Source organism: Neophocaena asiaeorientalis, unplaced genomic scaffold (assembly GCF_003031525.2).
Source record: "Neophocaena asiaeorientalis asiaeorientalis breed wild unplaced genomic scaffold, Neophocaena_asiaeorientalis_V1.1 scaffold41, whole genome shotgun sequence".
Lineage (NCBI taxonomy): Eukaryota > Metazoa > Chordata > Mammalia > Artiodactyla > Phocoenidae > Neophocaena > Neophocaena asiaeorientalis.
The window spans coordinates 1,330,336-1,351,411 of record NW_020171994.1 but is presented as its reverse complement, the minus strand read 5'-3'; the positions used below and the strand labels follow the sequence as shown (position 1 = coordinate 1,351,411).

Below are 21,076 nucleotides of genomic sequence, written 5' to 3'. Positions count from 1 at the left end.
CCTGAGAGCCCCGCCCACCAAAAAAAAAAAAAAAAAAAAAAAGAAAGCAGGATAAAGAAGAGAAAAGATACTGACAGGAGCCCAATAAGGCAATGGATTCCTCAGAAATAAATCCATGGGGAGAATTCTTGATAATCAGGCTGCTGTTGCTGCTTCTAGTAGGGGAGGAGGGATGAGGGAAATTGTCCTGAATTCAAGCCAGGCAGTCAAGGAGTTGCCAGGCAGAAGCAATGGGGCAGGGCCTGCAGAGGAAATGACATAAGCATCCCCTCGAAGATGATCTTGCCAATAAATCCTGGGAAAAGGGGGTCGTTGCAATATTGCTGTGTGGCTTAAATAGAGGTGAGTCTCTAAAGACCAGAGGTGGCCCACCGTGAGGCCCAAGTGCTCACAATGAGACAGATGGGTGCACCTGCCTGATAACTGGATAACAAGGCCAGCCTCATTAACATTCAAATGCGTTATCAGTGAGGAGGTGAAGATGTCTCTAAGGCCGGGGCAGCTGACCTCCCTCAGATGCAGCTTGCTCTGCAATAGGCCTCCCCACAAGGTCTGTGCACAACTCAGTGGAGCTTGGAAATTCACCGACTCCATCACACTCTGCCAACAGAATGTAGGCTGAGACTGGCATCCACGCCAAAGGGAGCCCCAGCTTTGAATATTTGGCCAGTTCCTGGGCTCTGTTTTCCTGCTGGCCATTACCTTACGGCTTGTTTCTCACCAGCTGCTTTTCTGCTTTTCTTCTTTGGAAGGCTGCGATCTCCACTGGTTGCAGGCCATGGCCCACTTGCCTGCGGGGCAGGAGAGACACAAAAATAGTTAACGAAGAGAGTGTGGCAGAGAGGGGCATGGGACGATGCTAACTAAGTGTGATCTCCACTTACCCATCTTTGCCCACTGGTGGAGGCACGGGAAGGGGCTTCGTGAAGCCTTTTTTTCCAACCAGCCAGAAGGTCTCTTCTGTGCCTTTGCCCTTATTATAGAAAATACGGAAAATCTTAAAACGTGCTATCACCAATTTTCCTAAAGAAGTCCTTCTGTTCAATAGGGTGCAAACATTCTGTTTGGCTCAGAAACTGCCTCTGCTTTCTCCTTATCACCACTCGCTGGAGTCTTCCTTCCTACACGGCTTCTTTGCCATATATACCTAAGGCTCAGACAAGCTCCATAAGCTGCCACTGAGGCCAGATGAAAAGCGAACAGCATTTCAAGCTGTCATCCAGATGTTTTGTCTCCCCGCTGACACGCAGCTCCATCTTTGGGAATACGTGGATGTTCCGCTTCATAGCAACCAAACATCTGTACGTTCAGTCAAAGATTCCGTTTGTCATATTCGCCGTGATCTTTTGCAATTAGGCAACCCATTGTCTTTTGTATCTAGAGTACATACGTTCAGAGTCCACCTCTATCCCCAACACTCCACCATCCAATGGCTCTCACAAAACCCAAAAAGGGAATAGAAATGGAAAGCACACCATGCAACTTTGATCTTAAGCCCAGGGCATCCTGGCTGCTTTGAGAAGTCTGCATTTCTGCAATGTTCTTTTCTTCCTGCCAAGGGAGTCTTACAGAGAGAGACCCCAGGGAGGCCTCCACCTACAGCCCCATTAGTTGACTGTCAAGAACCACAGGTCTGAGAAGAGGAAGGGAATGTAAACTCAAGTTCATTGCCCCAGAGCCTGAGTGATGACCTCAGAAGAGCCAAATTTTCTGCCTCTGCCCTGTCCTCCCCTCTTTCCAATCAACCCTCCTCAACAACATGGTTCTCTCTCCTCCTTTCAATTCTCTTTTCTCTGTCCTGTCATTTCCCCCAATCCGTAAGGAAAAAATGTGTTTACTAAGACTGAGAAAAGTAATGGGATGTGTTTCCAACTCAATCTGAAATATGGTCTCACTCTTGGCGGATCTCATTTGGAACAGTTCTAAACAGTTTAACTTAGAAATTCCAATTAGGTTTGCCCCCCTTTAAATATCAAATCCATTATTCTCTATTTTACATCACATATATCCATCCCTTAACAATCACGACGACAACCATAATAATAATTAGCACATTTAACTGGAGAATCTCAAAGCGTTCGCAGATATTTGGTTCAAGGCTCTGAACGAGCCCTCCATGAGGCAAGTAGGAAGAGAATACCACAACAGCCCAACCTCCATGAACAGGCAGCCAACCCACCCTAAACCTAAACCTCAAATAATTGGACTGTTCGGGGCCACTCTGTTTTCAGAAGAAGTGAGCAACTTGAAAATATGCTCCCATCACTCATTCTTACATTTATTCCACCCTCGTCGTGTCAGGGCTGGGAATACAGGGATGGCTCTGTCCTTAAGGAGCTCACAGTGTAATTAAATAAAAACAATTATCACAGGCTTCCCTGGTGGCGCAGTGGTTGAGAGTCCGCCTGCCGATGCAGGGGACGTGGGTTCGTGCCCCGGTCTGGGAGGATCCCACATGCCGTGGAGCGGCTGGGCCCGTGAGCCATGGCTGCTGAGCCTGCGCGTCCGGAGCCTGTGCCCCACAACGGGAGAGGCCACAACAGTGAGAGGCCCGCGTACCGCATAAAAAAAAAAAATAAAAACCAATTATCAGGCCATGTCTTGGGCCCTAAACAGAAGCCCAACTCTTCTGCTTCCTCAGCTCTTTATTTTCCTCACAGAACCTAGTACAGTGTCTCGTACAGAACAGGTGCTCAGTAAATAGACTGTTCCACTAACTGGCACTCTCATTCCTTGAGTACTTGGAATACTCAAGGTGTCATTGGACCTCATTTTGGTAAAACATACTCTCAAAACTTGACCCCAACCCCCAACCATAGTTGACTGTTTTTCTTGAGCTCTAGGGGCTATCAGGACAGTATGTCAATCCCCAAGGGAGATTTGCAGATGCCAGGATTGTCTAGATATTTGGGTGAGTCCTGGGACATACTGGCCTGCCAAAACCAATGGTTGCAAAATAGGATGGAAGTGTTATGGACTCAGGCAAGCTTTCAAATCAAAGAGTATGCTGGGGAGCTCCAGGGGCTCTCTGAGGTTTTGGAGCCCATCCAGGAGAATTCTTAGAATCCTAGCTCTCTGTTTACCCACCCTACTTTCAAAAGTCTGCTGAAGGGAGGTGGGGGCGGGGGAACAAGTATGCAACAACTGAAGCCTAAGGCGAACTCTCTGACTCAGTATCAATCCCTAGGCAGTCCCAGAGATCTCCCAAATAATAGCACCTTACTTTGGCCTGACACTTTTAAGATACTTTGGCACCTCCTGTCTTATTTAATCCTCACAAAAACTGTGGAAAGTCGGTTTATTATTAACCTCATTCTGCAAATGGGGTCCCTGAGGTTTATGGTGATAAAATGGCTTGTCAATAAGCAGGCATAGCTGGGACTTGAACCCAACCCTACTAGACTACAAATTTTATTTATTTATTTTTTACTACGACTTTGCTATATTTTATTGAGGTACAATTGACATACAACATTCTATTAGTTTCATGTGTACAACATAATGATTCGATATTTGTATATATTGTGAAATGATCACAACAAGAAGTCTAGTTAACATCTTAGACTCCAAATTTTAAGTGTTCTTCCCTCTACACCATATAGCTTTTCCAACACACTGGAGTCAAGGGGCCGGTCTAGAGGCCAAAAAGCAACCGCAGGGAATTTTAAAGCTTGTGATTAATGATCTGCCTAATAATCACAGGTCAGAAGAGGCCTCCATGTTGAGAAATGGAAGCACAGAGAAGATGAAGTTACTTGTCCAGTGTCACACATTGAGTCATTGATGGGACAAGAATTATGGACCAGACCTTCTGACCTTCATGACTCTGTCAATACAACCTCATTACTTCTTAGCTCAGTTGCTGGTGTGTAAATGTCCACCTCTGGCAAGGACAACAGAAACCGGCTAAGAACAACCATTTGGGGAAATCTTTTCAGAGTGTAAAGCTACCTAAGAGGCCCTGGCAAATATATGTGATAAGCCTAGATATATACAAAGTCTCAGCAAGAAGCTTCAAACTTGTTAGGAAAACAGTAACTGAAACAGGACTCATTCACGTAAGAGAAGAGGTAATAAGATGACTTATCGCCAGGCCATTAGGAGAAAAATATTGAGAAAAGCAGAAATGGCCCGTTAAGCACTGATGATTCTGTGCCAGTATAGTACAAGAGGAGGTTGGAGTGGGCAGGGGAACAGATTCCCAGAGAGTATGAGCTTCTTGTCTCTAAATGTGTCCTCCTCTAAGCTTCCTCATTTTGGTCTCTTTCTTTGTACCCCCCACCCACCCAATTACTCAACTTCTCTGTGTTCTCCTCTCTCAGCCAATCCAATCCACATCTTTGATCCCACTAAAAGAAACAACTTAAAGCGTCATCACTCCAGTGAAGGAAATGGGATGGGGGGTAGAGGGGGGAAGAGTGGTGTTGTTACTGGATCCAAGCCTTGAGCTGAAGAGAAGAGGCTCTGATGGAGGAATTTTAAGCATCAGCCAGCTGGAAGGAGAGGATGTTTTTGGCCATCAGCTTTGAAATCACACCTGGCTGGCCATCAAATGTAGTCCTTCTGACCCAGGCACTAGAGCGATTCTTGCTTTCCAGCAACACAGTGTGGATGGGGGAGGGGGGGCGGGTGGTGGTGGAAATGTTAAATCAGAATTTCTAAAGTGTGCTGGTGATGTCGTCTTATTGGGGATATATTGCATGCCCTCAAGGGACAAGGAATCTTCTGTCCCCAAGTCCCTACTAGGTAATAGCCAATACCTGCCTCTGGTGGGGAGGTAGAGGTACAGAGACAGAAAAGATCTCCCCTCCTCTCCCTTCCTTTCTGTGGGTCTTACTTCCTGTCCTTATCCTTCTTTTCATTGGCCCTTCCTTTCCCCTGGGGCACCCTCTCTTCTTCCCTCTCAGTATCTCCCTCTCAATCTCTCTTCCTCAGGAGGTCTCTGCCACCCCAATAACCAAGGCCTGACATGGCCTTAGGGGAAGCCTCTCCCAGCCTCTTCCCCCAAATTCCCTGGGGTAGGGGAAACTGTGAAGTCGCAAAGGGCCCTTCTGAAGTAGTCCTGCTTTTGTACGTGAACCACCCAAAGATGTGATTGCTCCTGACTGGTATTTGGGGGGCAATAAAAACCATGGGGATGGGGGTTTATTTTTCCTTTTCAGTTTCAAAAGTGGCACCTCTTCAGCTCTTAAATTCTCTCGTAAATGAGGGAATCTGTGTCTAGTAATACAGGCAGGCAAGTGCTTCAGGAAGCCAAGCCACCTTTGTCCTCTTCCGCTGAGAAATGTCCAAATATATAGAGGGATCACAAATGCCTTGGGTGATTTGATTCATTGCCTAAGTAATATCGTCCCCCACATCCTGTCTTTGCATTCTCTGCAGAGGTGGGAAAGAAACCTCTGTCCCCTAGTAAGTGACCCATCCCCCCTGCTAGAAGATATTAAGGATCTATTGGAAGGGACAATCTAGGACTAGCCATTAAGGGAATTAATTGATCAACTAGAACCAGGCCTTCCAATCTTTGACTTCTGAAATCCTTTTATATGTAAATTGCCACTATTTGGGGTAGGCATGCAAATGACAGAAACAAATCGTGCATCACTCAGTGCCCGGATTTTGCTTTGCCTAAGAATAATCACTGAGGAAATAATTTTCATGGACAATGGTATCATAGAAAGACTACTGAATGGGAAGTCAGGCTTCCTGGGTTATGGCTTGACTCTGCTATCAACTGACTGTATGACCCCGATCAAATTACTTCACCTTTTTAGGCCTTGGCTCTTCATCTGAAAATGGAGTTAAATTATCAAATCTCTAGAGTCTCTTACAGTTGGGACGACCAGGGGCCCTGGGGTACCCAGAGGAAGATGAAAAGAATCCAGTGGAAATGGTGAAAAAAGAAAAAGGAATATTACTATAATCCTGAATCCCAGATCAAGTGATAGTCCTAACAGAGAAAAGGCACTATAAAATGTTTGTCTTTCATCAGAACTGACTGGTCCTTGGGGAAAGACATAAAGCCTCTCTGTAAACAGGGGGTCAATGTTGTGGATGAAAAATCAGAAAGGAGAGCCACCAAGCAGATGGACAGAAAACCCAAACTCCCCAATACTGTAGCACTGCCACATACTAAATGAAATGGAAGTTAGAAAATGTAAATAATAGTGCCGCTCACTGAAATGCCAAATTCTGGGCAATTTTTTAAGAGAGAAAAATGCAACTCCTAGTCAGAAAAGTGCAGAGGGATTTTAACGATCCTTCTCACTGTAGCCGTATTTTAAAGGAATGAAAGGTGAGGCAAAAAGGAACAATCTTTTGGGAACCAGAAATGGAGCTGGAAATTCTGCCCAAATTATAGTCAGACACCCAGGTAAACTCTTTCAGCAGACCATGACCTCTCCAGGAGCAGGTGTGTCCAAGTGGTTTGACTCAAAAAACAAAAGGACATTATACCTTGAGCTCTGTCCTTCCTCGAAGCTCCACTTCATAGCCTTCACTCAGGGTTTGAAGAATTGTCACCGTGCTGTGACTGACGTGAATGCGATAAGCTGTAAAAGCAAGAGAGGCATGACTTTGGATCTTTTCAGGTAAAATCAGTGAGAAAAATATTAATGTAATAAATGCCCCCACTTCTAAATGAACTAGACCCTAAGCAAAGTCCCTGAGAGAGAGAGACAGCGAGAGAGAGAGAGAGAGAGAGAGAGAGAGAGAGAGAGAGAGAGAGAGAGAGAGACGGAGCGCGCGCTTTAGTTAGAGTTTCACAGGAGGAGGGGACGGAGATGGATGGCCTTTCTCACCAGGCCAAACACCAAATAAAACATTAGCTGTAGCACCTATCAGCCTCCTAGACACTATCTCAGATGAAAGACCATGCAATAGAAAGGTGTTCATTCAACTTGAGGTTTGAGATGAAGAAAAAAGCAACCACTACTTTGCTCTTAGCTGAAGCGTGACCTCCTCTGAGGGAAGTTAAGCTTCAGCAGCTACTCTCACAGGCTGCTGCTGGATCTGAACCCCCAAGGTCTGCCCATCCTACTTAAGGGGCAAAAGGGTGTCTCTTCCATATACATCCATCCAACTGTCTTCCAGTATTGCTGAACTTAAAACATCAGTGAGAAATGTACCAAGACCTCTGCCAACATTCTGTGGTGACTACATCTATAGCTGTCCTTTGGGTGGGTGGCTCTAGCTGTGTACACACATGAATGGATTATTTTCCAACTAATAATCCCAACTTAGGATGAGAGCATTATATGAGGGACTATGACTAAAACTTCTTTTTAGAAATTAAGTGTAATTCTTTGGTGAAGAACAATCATTTATCTGAGGTAGGATCCTTAACTGTCCTGAAAACTGTCATCCTATGAAGTAAGACCTTGTTCAAGTTTTGTTCAATAGAAGTCCAAGACAGTCTCACACACACTTGAGAAAGTAATTCTTTTAGAATCTGAGTACAATCTGAGTAGCAAGTCATGGCTGAAAAGAACTGCAAGAAATTTATGCTGTGTTCTACAAATGACTTTCCTTCTCTTGACGGCTCAGTATTGTTTGTATCTTCCACACCACCTCATGGTCACCCAAAACCTCTGCTCCGAAAAGGTTGTCCCATCCTTAAAATTCAGCTAGTGTGTCCCGAGCCAGCCCTATGTGTGACATTCCACTAGCATCTTGTTGTGAGGGAACATTTCAGCAGAATAATCCTACTGATGGGGAACACACAGCTCAATACAGAGAGATGGCTCATGCCAACCACCATCCAGTTGTGTGGCAAGGAAGGTCACTCCAGGGCTGGGTTACTAGTCACTTCCACTCCAGAATCAGTAGATTCAACTGAGCATAAAGGAGGTATTGATGAGATTGATTTTTTTTTTTTAAAAATAGACCTATGACACGTCCTAGTCTCATATCCAACATGAAGTTAGTCTACCTCTTTACAGATCTTCACTCAGGAGTGGCGCTTAATGTCCTATTTCAGTCACAGTCATTAGCTTCCAGAAAAGCACTCTAACCAGTTCCTGTAGTGCAGAGACCACATATGTATGCGTCTTTGTATCCCTCACAATGCCTTCCTTGCATAGTCAGTGCTTAATACACACTGCTGTGCATGATTCACTCCATCTTCTCCTTCCTAGCTGATCACTGGACGAGGTTGCTGCCTGAACCTGAAAATTCACTTTCTGCTCTCAACTCTGCATTTCCAACGTGAAATGTGTGGAGTGGGTTTCCCTGGTGCGGATCAGAACATGACTTCAGTGTTCTACAAGCTTACATCAGTCCAGAGTACTGTGCCAAATCTGCATTGCGTTTCCATGATCAATTTCACTTCACCTTGGGTTGCACTTCCAGAGCAAAGATATGTGCGTGCGGCAGTTCCTGGATGACTCCTTCCATGGCCTCTGCCATATCTGTGGAGTTCGAAGAGTTTCCCAGATGTCAGAAAATTTATTCTGACAACAGCTTCTAAGTTCCATGCTGCCTCCTTAATCATGGCTGCACAGGCTAGATTGACTAAGACTGGACCCATTGTGCAAGGCTGTTTCCACACATGAGTGATGAGGAGGGGGGGGGGTCACACAGGGCACCACCCACTGTGATATAGGCCACCATCATCAGGGACTTGTCTACGTATATTGCTGAAGTTTGAGAAGAGCTTGTCTTGCTTAGTAGCTGCCAGAGCCAGGGCTGCTAAGGGCTTAAGTGGTTTTTTTTTAATGTAAAATCCATGAAAACTATATATAGAATCTATTGTGGTTCTTGATGCTTTTTTTATACCAGCTTGAACAAATCGCTTTGCTCAACCATAACATAGGTAAAGCACATTTTGATTCTGACATTGCCTTAACAGTAGCAGGAAATAACCAAGGAAGAGTTGCCAGCGGCGCACAAGTGACTTAATGGTTTGTACAGTTTTCTTCTCAGAGAAGTAGGGAGAAATGGTATCTTTGATACCATGCCTGTTTTGATAGAAAGAAGCTAAGAGTTTTATATACAGGCAAGTTGAAATTAATTATTTCAGAATTCCAAGCTCCTTAGATTGAGGGATTATTGCTAGCTAAATGTGAGGGCACTATTGGATGAAGCCAGAACTCCTGGGGTCGTAACGAGTTCAAAAAGAGGACTAGAGCAGCAAACAGAAGCTGGCTGAGAGACAGCTGGCTCTGGGTGTGTCTCCACAAACTAGCCGAAAAACTGAAAAATGTCAGTCCCTTACCTATTTCCTTTTTCAATATGACGCTCCCAAACCTACCGGGTTGGCCAATTTGTTCCTTTACCCAAAGGATTTTTTTGAGTTGTTTTGATCAAATTGTCTGGCTGTTTCAGCGTCACCTAGCTACAGCTTCACGTCTAGAACAACATCATGTTCGATCCAACATCACCCCCTGCTGGTTTGTCATTAGAGACCAAAATAATGTGTGTTAAATCTTCAACTTCTCAAGTTATCTTTGATTTTTCTTTGAAACAGTAAAACATCTCTCTGCTCTCTTTCCCCTCTCTTTTTTAAGAAAATATTTATTATTATTATTTTTTTACTTGGCTGTGCCGGGTCTTAGTTGTGGCTTGGGCGGTTTTCTTTTTTCTTTCCTTTTTTTAAAAAAATATTTATTTAGGCTGCGCCGGATCTTAGTGGCGGCACGTGGGATCTTTAGTTGCGGCACGTGGGATCTAGCTTCCTGACCAGGGATCGAACCCGGGCCCCCTGCATTGGGAGCGCGGAGTCTTAATCACTGGACCACCAGGAAAGTCCCTCTTTCTCCTCTCTTGACGAAGAATCACTTTGTCAGTAGCAGGAGGTTACCATCCCATCCATCCCTCTAGAAGTACTCACGTAACCCTGTTGATTCCATCCGAGAAGCTGTGTTCACAGTGTCTCCAAATAAGCAGTATCTGGGCATGGTGAGGCCCACCACTCCAGCAGCAACCGGCCCTATAGAGTAGCAGGCAATTGGGAGTATAGTCAACAGGTATGCATCCAGTGCTAATAGCGGAACACTGCCAAGGGAAGGAATGCAGCTGCATAAAAGAATAAAGTTGCCACTAAATAGCTCTGGGCATCTGAAGGAAGTCTTACAGTGAGTAATGAACTCTTTGCCCTACCAGAAAGCAAATTTATAATGATGAAGAAATGATTACCCTTCTGATTTATACCTTTGTTCCAAGTAACAGTTACACCCAAGATGCTTATATCTGTCAACAGGGACAAATAAGCATTAAACCCAATCAGAAAAGCCTGGGCAGGGATTCAGGATCCAAACATGTTTGTTGCAAGGGAAAAAGTGTGACTCTTTCTCGTGCCTTAGGGTTGGAAGGAGGGATCTCATAGGGCTGTCTCACAAATTGTGTCTATAAAGAGAATTATTGCTAAGACAGTTGGAAAATCTGAAAAGAAGTAGAGTTGACATTCAATCATTTGTGTTAGAGGCATGGAAGAGTAGTATATAAAGATAATCTGAGAATATTTTCTATTTGCCCTTAGAATGGGTTTTGTTCTTGCATTTTAGTACGATCATGTTAAGTGTCCAGAGAGTGAACATTACTTGAAAAAAATCTCAGCAACCATACTGAAAACCTAGTTCAAGATGATCTAGAAATTTCTCCACCTTCACCTTTCTGGTCTCTGTTCTGTTTCTATGTGAAAAGTGTTCAGCATTACCTTTTTGCTGTTTCCTGAATTAGAGAAAATAATTAAGTGTTTTTGCTTCAAAAAGTTCTTTCTGAACATTAATTTTGAAGAATAAAAGTTATGTTTCTCATTTTAATTCATTTCTCACCCATTAAGAAGCATTCATTAAGCCCTGAGCTAGGCACCAAGGGGAATAAAAAAATGTAGCACATGGTCTCAGTTCTCCAGGAGTTTATAATCTAATTGAAGAAAAGAGACTACCAAACTGGAAGCAATTAAGCAACAACCCAAGACAATGTATGGCTGAGACAAGATAAATGGCACAGGCAGAAGTGCTCTAATAGTTTAGAAAATGGGGGAGAGGTTGCTTATTAAGACCTGGTTCAGTCAAAAATGGCCCAGTGAAGAAGGTAAGGTAAGGTAAGGTTTGTGGTTGGGACTGAGCATGGAATTTTGGGAAGCTCTTAGAGAAAGCAGTCTGCTTAGTTCATGTGCCTAAGGAGAAACTAGAGACAAGGTTGGCTATTGGGTTGTACAAGATGGCAGACCTTGACTCATTAGAGAAGTTTGAGCAGGGAATTACATGATGAAAATCCTTTTTCTTTTTCTTTCTCAGGTCAGTGTATGGAATGCATCGAAAGGGGAGAAAGTAAAACCAGGGAAAACCGTTAAGTGTAATAGCAGTAATTCAAGCACAAGGTTGTAAGTACTGGAAAGGAGGTGATGATGGACGGAGGGCAAAAAGGAGTGATAAAAGAGAGACATTATCAAGGGAGAAGTGTTGGCTGTCTGACAACCGTGAGGAAATTGGCATGGGCTTATGAGCTTACACTGGTTTGTGGGAAAAGATGACTCGAAGCTTTAGATATGCAGAATTTGAAGTAATGGTGACTCATCCAAGAAGAGATGTGCTGAGGGGGGTTGTTGATGTGAAACTGAAGCACAAATGGGAGATGAAGGCTTTTCTTTAAAAGAAAAATACTGAAAACCTGCTGTGTGCTAAGCATTCAGGATACAAAAATGACTAAGATCTGGTTCCTGCCATCAAGGAGCTTACGGTCTAATGGAAGGACAGGCAAGCAAACACAGATGTGGTGATGACCATGAGAAGGATGGATAGAAAGAAGCAAGAGTGGAAGCAAGAAGATGCTATTGCAGTGACCCAGGCAAGAGATGCTGGTGGCCCAGACTTAAGACTTAGTAATTGGTTGAATGGTGAAGGTCAGGGTGAGGGAGGAGTCGAGGAGGATGACTCTCAAGACTAACTGGAATAACTAGGTGGATGATGGTGACACCAGCTGAAATAGAAAGTAAGTACAGGAAGAGCAGGCTGTTTATGTGGGAAGAAAATCATTCTGTCTTGGATCTGTTGAGTCTGAGGTCTTTGTGGAACATTCAAGTGGAAATGTCAGTAGCAAGTCTGCTATATAGGGCTGACACTTAAGTGAGAAGACCGGTGCTGAAGTTGTAGAGTTGGAAGTCATCAGCACACGAGTGGTAGTTAAACTACAGACATGGATGAGATGACCCAGAAGAGCACATAAGGGGAGAGAAACAGTGGATGAAAGACAGAACCCTGAGGCATATCAATATTTAAGGGACAGATAAAGACAGAAGAGATTATCAGACAATGGTAGAAACGAAAGCCAGGTTGGAGTGGGTTGAGAAATGAATTCGAGGCCAGGACATACAGAGAGCAAAGCGCAGAGCTTTACAGAAAATGTGGGAGCAGTTAGAGAGCAGGGATTGCTAAGAGAGCCAGTAAATGAAATGGAGAAGAAGAATTCAGAGACTGAGGAGGAGGTCATAAAAGCCAATTGAGGGAGAATCGTCAAGAGTACCAAATGCTGCGGAGATAAGGACAGACTAGGACCGGGAAAAGTGGTAGGGCTAAAGCCAGATTGCAAAGGGGTTAAAGAGGCAATGGATAGTGAAGAAATGGCATGATAAATGTCAATCATTCTTCTACAAAATTTGGTAGGAAAGGGATGAAAATGATGGGAGAAGAAAAAAAGGAACCTAGAAGAACAAAGCAAAGATAAAGAGGAGGGGAGTAAAGAGGGGAGCAAGAGGCTAGTAGGTGAGAGACCTGTGAAGATACCTATGAATGTGAAGATAGGTGGAAAGGGTACAATGAAGGGGAGTCCTGAAGGTGTTCAAGCAAGTGAAGAGGCGTGTGGGAGAAAAATACTCCAGGAGTTGAGATTTTAACGAATTAAAGCAATTATCCTAAATACCACATGTGCAGGTTGGTCTTGTATCATAGTCAAACATGGAACTGTTGGCTCTAACAGGAAAGGTAGACTGGAAGGGTTTGGTACCTAGAACAAGGGTTGCTGCCCACTGGGGTAGGGCAGGTGCTGGGAAGGGAGTTAACTTAGAGAGACATAAAGGAATGATGTAGCACTAGACACCTGGATAATCCAGCTGCCAATAATCAGGGGAGAGCTACCCTCTTCCTCCCATTTCTAGCCTTCCCTTGAGGTACATGGGAATGTCTTCTCTTGCTTTAGCTGCTGGTTGTTACCTGAGTGCAGGCCTATTCGAATCCGGACTGGCACCTCTGGCATGTGCCGCATCTTGAAGGTACCCACAGAGCTGAGGATATCTAGGGACATGTTTGCAATCTCGGCTGCATGCCTCATGCCATTCCTCTTTGGGAGGCCTGAGGCCACCATGTAAGCATCTCCAATGGTCTCTACCTGGAAATCAGGGGAGATAGAATTAGCAAGTAAATAATGTGTGTGTATGTGTGTGTGTGTGTGTGTGTGTGTGTGTGTGTGTGTGTGTATGTGTTTTCACAGAGCTTAAAGGGTATGATGGAGGTCAAGTGTTCTTGTAAAGTGAGGAAGCCAGAGAGAGGCTGTCACTGCTTCACAGTCCTGCCTGTACATTAGAATCACTTAAGGAGCTTCACTTAAAAAATTACTGATGTCTAGGTCCCATACCTGTAGATTCTGCAGTTACTTCTCAGGTTCCTGTCTGACCCTAGAGAATTATCAGGCTCCAAATAATTCATCCTAGGAGAAGGTGCTTTCCCAGCAAGCATTTCTCTAGATGATTTCGGGTCAATAAGCTAGAACAGCCTTAAGGAAAGCATAGGGAAAAGGAAAGGAAGGAGGTGAAAGATTCTGTTCCTTCTGCTTTGCCTTGCTAATATGATGGAGTTAGTTTTGCAGTCTCCTTGGGTGTGAGAACTCAGTCTTTTCCCACCAGCTCCCTCCTCCTGTCCTACTGCCACCTCTCAAAGGAGCAGCAATAGTAGCCCTCAATTGCTTTGCAGGGGCAGTTAGAGCTGGACACCTGTAAATAAAGGCAAATGAATCCGTGCTCGTCTTCCCCACAGAAGTGTACTCACCCTTTTAGGTGATTAGTAAGGTGAAACTTTTCAGGTAAATCCAAAAGATAAGTAAGCTGAAGGGACTTCTATGAAATGTGCCTGTCAGACTCTGCTAGTACAAGTTTGGATCCAGTTAAAATCTATGTTCTCCTAAAGAACTGAACTCACAGATTGCCATAGTTAAGAGCATGAAATTCTGAAGTCATACAGCCTCGTTCAGAATTCCAGATGCACCATTTACAAACTGTGTGGCTTTAGTCACGTAATTTAACCTCTCTGTGCTTCAGTATCCTTACCTGTAAAACAGGGATAATGACAGCACCTACCTCCTAGAATTTTCCAAGTACTAAATGATATCAAAGCACTTAAAACCTGTCCGGTGGATAATAAGTGCAAGCCATTAGCACCACCGCCATCATTATCACATCATCATCATCGTCAAACTGACGTGTCTTGAAACAAGTCATAGGATTGTGCCTATGACTCAGCTCCAGAGAAAATTTCGTAATTGGCAATAGGCCCCTCATCATGACTTCCCGTGTAGCCAGTAACAGCGATCCTTTGCACCTATGGCACTTTGTACCTCGGGATGCTTCCATTCAGGGCCTCCTATACCTGGTGCAATTTGAGAAAAGGATCCCTGCTCTCAGATAAGCATGCCTGCCTGCACAGAGGAAGGCAACAGTTCAATGCAAATACTATATGGGAGGGAGAAACTCACTGGCTGGCCATCATCATTGACTGGTGGTTGACACTTCAGCTTTAATGAGTCAGTCGTCCAGGAGCCCCCAGGAATATGGATGAGAAAGTTAGAGAGGCAGGGAGCACGGGCACTGTTTGGCCTCGGTGGGAGACTGCTGTGGTGAACTGTGGGTTGTATAAACCAGCATAAGGACACAGAAAGGGAAGAGGAGGTATAGAAAGGGGTCTGGTTGAGACGGAGTGGTAGTAGGAGAACGGAAACTGAAAACAAATCACTAACTTCATAATTTTGCAGCAGCCTTCTTCCTTCCATTTCAGATTAGCAAGTGCCAGGGGAGGTGACTCCAATTTTACAGGGAAGGAAAATGAAAACACAAACGGTTTTGGTGACTCGCTGCTGGTTCAATTTTTATTTCCTTTGCACTGTGTTGTTTTTATTAAAAATGACTGAAAACTCAGATTCCGTTTTTGGATTTATATAGCCCGACTCTGTCCTGAAAACAGCCCACTAGCTTCTTACTGCAGCCGTGAAGTATCAAAATACCTAACAATCTCATTCCCAAGACCCCCAACAATTGTCTGAACAGTATCAGCTCAATTGATTAAACCAGTGGCTGTGTTACTGCCCACACTGAGTCACCTTTGATTTTAGTTTCAACTGAATTAGCTTTCAGTGATTTGTTTTTCTCTTCAGGCTGCTTGAGTTCAACAAGTTAAGACAGGTAGTCTGATTCCATGGATTTTTCCTCCACCGTGGCTTCCATGTGTGCCTCTTGATTAGTTTGCAGCTCCTGCTGATTGACAGGTATGATGTCTATTTCTGAGCCCTATTTAGGCAGCTTGGCCTAGCCCCGAGGCTCTCTACTTGACCTGAAAGGGCCCTGTCTAATCTGAGATAAACACACTGCCCTGTGTGTGATTTGAGAGTTGGAACATTTCAGACTACTGTGAAGGATCCAGTGAATGGAGCTACTCATTCTCCAGCTCTACCTGGGCTCCTGGGACAGAGGAGCTGTCTAAAGTGTGGGATGCCTGGGGCATCTTTCTCCATCAATAAAACAAGTAACCACGTTGCAGACGTGGAAATGTTCCTATGTAGCTATGAGATTTTTAGTCATTTTCTGCCTAGAGACAGGACCACACATACAATCAAGGGTAAAGAAGCATGGCACCGAAATGAGTGAATGTAGTCATCTGTTCTGTACTCATCTTCTGCAACCTTTGAAAGGAAGAGTGGCAATTGACAGGCTGGAGGGGTGGGGGGAAGTGGAAGCAGTGGTTGCAACCTCACAATTAATCACTTCCCAAGACCTCAGACCACTAGGTGGGCTTTAGGTTACCCTATAGCAATCCCAGAGAGCCTCGGGTCCAATAGCTCTTTGACATGTATAATGCCAGAGTTCCCTCCTGGATAAAAACGGTACCTAAAGGAGGAAACCAAGTTTTAACAGCACGTATTAGATGTACACAAACTTTACCAGGATGAACTCTGTCATAGTCATCAACTATGGGCCAGACACCAGTACTTTCTGTATCCCCTTCCGTGTCTGCACTGTGGGTACTTAGAAACTGAAGTGCAATAATGCTTTTTGGCCCCAACCTCTTCTTAGTCCCAGTTCTAGAAAACAGCTCAAAAGAAATCTGACTGGCAGTCTCTTGCTGGGTTGAGATTGTTGTTTTGGAAAGTGTGAAATTCTATGCATTCTATTTGGCCTTCATTTCCAATGGGAGACCAATGGAAGTAGTGTACTATTTACATTTTAATTCCTAAATAACAGCATTCAATACAATTGCATCCTTCCTTCCATTTTGGAGGACACATAGGTGAGCCTCATATCAAAATTTCTCTCTGGAATATACTGCTCTGCTAAGTAACGTACCTTGTATACATCATGACTGCCAATGATGGCATCAAAGAGTGTGTACAGGTCATTGAGAAGATCCACCACCTCGATGGGCTCACTCATGGCTGAGATGGTGGTGAAGCCCACAATGTCGCTGAAGTACAAGGTGACCAAGTCAAAGCCCTCAGGTTCAACCGTGCAGCCCTTTTTGAGGGATTCAGCAACTGACCTGAAAACAGACACAGCTATTCCTCAGAGGACACAGGTCTCCCTCCAGGCCACACAAAACATCTGCTAGAACACAACTTCTCCAAAAATCACCACCAAGTAAGTGATAAGGAAGAAAATGTCACCTGGATGCAAACACTCATTCTTTCATCTATTTTACAAATAGATATCGAGTGCTTGCAGTGTGCCAGGCACTGTGACAGGTGCTGGGATGCAGCATTGAGCAGGGAGCCCTGATCTGTACCTTTATGGAGTTTTTTTCAACTCTCTATCCTTCCTCAGTTCCCCCCACCCAACTCTACCCCACCTGAGGGGGAAATGTTCCCAGGCAGCTGCCTTTGCATGAGACTAGCTTCCCCAATTATCTCCTAGAAGATCACATTACAACATGATAAGGTGCCTTGGAAATTTTGGAAATTGTAGCAACACATAAGGCTTTCACCTAAGGAAGGAAAAACATAGAAAAACAGCCCCGCTACTTTCCTCTAGGAGCTAAAAAATCTGCCTCCTTTTAATTGGTCAACTTCCAGGCAGTCATGAAGTGACACATAGAAAAACCGAGGCATCAAAAACTTAAATGACTAGCATGATCCACAAGCAGTGGAAAATTAGGAAGTGTGCTCTGCTCCCTTGGCTTTCCAATTCTTCTTTGATTTGAAGGTGTGACTCAAAACTACTGGGAGTAGAGAGTGTACAGGACAGGGGGAGGGAGCAGTTAGTTGATGGGTAATTTTTTTCTATTTTTAATAGAACACATTGTTACAAGCATTCACACTCCTCAGGTGTTCACACATACGGTGGTAGCATCTGTGTTAGAAGCTTTTCCGTCTTCTGTTTTTCAATTTCCAGCTCTTCAGTCCGCTCCCGGATCAAATCTTCCAGGTTGCTAGAATATTGCTCCAGCATCCGAAGCATAGAGTCAATAATATTAGTCTTCTTCCCTTTATTGAAAGTTTTAAACTGGAAGTAAACAGAAAGAGGAGCCAGGGAATTCTTACTTCTTAAACTTAAGAGATGATGGAACAGGACCCCCTTATCATAAACCCCTTCCTCTAAAATGAAAAGGCAGGAGAGGTGACCCCAAATATAAATAGGAAAAGTCACTACCCACCCTTATTGTCACCCTGGCCCACTCACAGGGCTCTTTTTCCCTGAGTAGTTCTCCCCCTACCCTTCTGGTTCTTTCAAGTCTAAGCAAAGGTGCTCTCCAGGCAGGATCCTTCAGTTCTGAGATGCTAGCACATGAATAGTTAGCCATTTCAAAGGCACCAGGATTTGGTCTTGAGCTCAGGCCAGTTGTGAGTGGGGTCAGGGGAAGAGGGCGGGGAGTGTTCTTTCACTCTTCTAGATCATCAACCTATAAAATCATCCTTATCTTCTAATGCTACCATGTTGCCAGTTCTCGGACAGTGGGAGGTTCTTTGACCTCTTAAATATGACCCAAGCTCGACGTGGTAAGATCTACCCCTATTTCTTACCATGGGGTCCAAGAATAATGGTGTCTCCTAGCACTTGGCCTTCATGTCAGTCAGGGTCATGTAGAAATTCAACTGGTCTTGCCCCTGGTCCTTTAGAGGTGGCTGCATGCCACAGATTTTCAATAAGCCCTCCTGGGACCCTGTTCATTTACAGAGACAAGGAGCTTGGCATAGCATTGGAATCACGAGGGGTAACCCCTCCTTATTGCTATATTCAGCATGCAAAATGCTGGGTTGACAACAAGGGAAGACTGGTGGTAATTTTGCTCAGCGCAGGCCTAGGAATCTGTCCCAATGAACCCTTTTATACAGCTGAGCCACACGTGCTCTATATAGCACTCAATGCCCCAAGGCTAACACTAGGAGTTTCCTTCTTAGCCTGGTCCAGATCTACGTGTCCACCAAGGTCCTATAGTAGCCAGCTCAGATGCTTTGGGCCCCCCTATTGCCTAACCCAGGGAGCCTCCCTCTCTTCCTCTTCCCATTTCAGTTTTATTAGCGGCAGGGAGTTGGGAGGCTACCCTTGTCTTTCAGACGGTCCAAACTTCCACTGAAGCATTTCAGTGAGGGCAGCTCCAAGCAATCTTGTTTGAAGGTCGTATGATGTGCACTCCTTCTGTCTATCACCGGCTTCTCTGCTGCCTTCTGAAATAACATCTCTAGCATCAACACCAGGGCAAATGCTTTTTCTCCTGCCTCATGGTAAGTTTTCAGAAATTTGACCTTCATGGTCCTTTGCCTTTTCCATACTATTGAATACCTGTTTGAGTGTCCTCAAAAAACTCAGCCAGGCTAATGGAGGCATTGTTACCTGGGGACACGGATGACTTCATATTCAGGGCCCCTCAGGCTTTCAATCCAAGTCTTTCTTTTTTCCGCCTCAGATACCTGCCACTCACAAAGCATCTCAGTGCTGTACCCTAGCCAGGCTCAAAAGCCTCTCCGCCAGAGCTGACACAGCACTCCCAGAGAGCACCCTCAGCTTCGGTATCCTGTAGTTTGAACAAATCCCTCAACAGCATGCTCCAACAGAGGAACCACACCCTAGCAGGGCTCCCTTAGCAGGGCTCTCTGTCTGCTCTCCATTTCCCCCTTTTAATCCCCAACTCTAGGGAAAGCGTCAACCTCTTTGGAAACTCAGTATCTTAAGGAGAGAGCTTATCACTTTTCGTGCACTCCGTTGCCTCAAGTCATTCCCTAGAAACCTAAGGAATCCCCTGCTTTTGTACTCCACATTTGCACTTCCTTCCATCTGGAACCCTGTTTCAAACACCCCATATTTTCCCTGACCCTCCAAAAACAATCTGGCTTCACTTAAATGGGATACTCATCAGAGTTCTCTGGAATTTCCAAAGCAAAGGGGGCTCTACGAGGATCCCCATCTAGTCCAGGATATATCTATTCCATCTTCTGATGGTCTCAATGCCATTGTCTTGCAAGTGCCTAGTGGTTCAACTCCATCTTTGAAAGGTTAGTTAGATCGGATTGTGGATGGTCTGGAACAGAGGTTCAAATAAAGAGCACAAAAACCTATCCTTGTGCTCTTGGAGGATGTGCTGGGGACGCTCCAGCACCAAAGGCCTTCAAACAGCCAATTCCATGCTTCTTCCCCAAGACGAATGCCTTTTTCTCTTGCAAGAGGTTCCACAGTGTGATGACAACCCACGGAGTTCATTTTAGGTAGGCCGGTTTCAGTATGGCTTCTGGGCTGTGAGTGTTAAGATTCACGGAGTCCTTACCTGGTTAAATATTTCATCGAAAGTTGGTCGCTGTTCTGCAGCCTCAGCCCAGCACTGCTTCATCAGCTGGAGACATTCAGGAGGGGCGTGCTCAGGAGGAACCACTGGTCTGTAGACAGGAGGAGGCTTCTTAAGTCTTTCTATGATTTCTGTCCAGAAGCAAGAAGAAAAAGGTCTACAGATTGTGGGGAAAGCACCAAGCTTTGGCAAAGATAATTGAGTTTTAGCCAAGAATAGGGTTGGTCAGGAGAAATTACAAAAAGGCAATGTCTTTTGCTTTCTCCTTAGGTGGCCTGAATATAAATTGTACCTGAACAAAGGCTACATCAATCAATTGAGGAAGGACTGAGAAACTAATCAATTGAGCTATTGGTATCATTTAAGCACAGCTTTATTCTGCTTCTGCTAGGTATTATTTATGTTTTCATTGAAGTATAGTTGATTTACAATGTGTTAATTTCTGGTGTATGGCAAAATGATTCAGTTTATATATATATGTACGTCTGTGTGTATACATATATATATATATACATATATATATTCTTTTTCATATTCTTTTTAATTATGGTTTATTACAGGATATTTAATATAGTTCCTTGTGCTATATATTAGGACCTTGTTGTTTATCCATTGTTTCAATGATCTGGCTCCTTTCACCCACCCCCAAATCATCTAAGCCTCTCAATCTCTACAGTAGACCCAATTAGCCCCCGCTGAAGGCCCAGGCCCAGCCCAGTTCCAGGCTATGGGTCCTGCCTGGCCCCTAAGGTAAGGGAATTAAGAACTCCTCCGCTCGCCGCGACTAGAGAAAGCCCGCGCACAGCAATGAAGACCCAACACAGCCAAAAATAAATAAATAAAAAATAAATTAAAAAAAAAAACTCCAGTAAATAGTTCAGGGCCTCAATGGGATCCTTCTGGCTGCCGGTACTTGAACCCCACTTTCAGTGGAACATTAACTGTGTATCAGACTATGGGCTGAGCACTTTGCATGGTCTCTCTGCTTCCAGCCTTGCCTTCAACAAACCATCCTGAAAACATGGATTTGGCCGTGTCACTTTTTTGCTTAACATCTCTTCATGGATTTTTATTACCCACAGGATAAAATCCAAGCCCCAACTTTC

The 21,076-nt window shown here is 44.4% G+C and overlaps 1 protein-coding gene across 1 annotated transcript in view; it reads right to left on the bottom strand.

Moving 5' to 3' along the window:
• Positions 1 to 703: 703 nt before the first annotated feature.
• The window catches only part of GUCY2F (guanylate cyclase 2F, retinal), an 85,557-nt gene continuing 65,184 nt past the window's right edge, over positions 704 to 21,076 (bottom strand). Inside the window, exons 12-19 of the mRNA XM_024748490.1 lie at positions 19,953 to 20,101; positions 17,532 to 17,695; positions 16,544 to 16,736; positions 13,149 to 13,323; positions 9,827 to 9,925; positions 6,454 to 6,548; positions 885 to 973; positions 704 to 791 (exon numbers count right to left, since the gene is read on the bottom strand). Of these exons, the coding sequence (XP_024604258.1) occupies positions 704 to 791; positions 885 to 973; positions 6,454 to 6,548; positions 9,827 to 9,925; positions 13,149 to 13,323; positions 16,544 to 16,736; positions 17,532 to 17,695; positions 19,953 to 20,101 (1,052 nt within the window). The remainder of the gene's footprint in view (positions 792 to 884; positions 974 to 6,453; positions 6,549 to 9,826; positions 9,926 to 13,148; positions 13,324 to 16,543; positions 16,737 to 17,531; positions 17,696 to 19,952; positions 20,102 to 21,076) is intronic.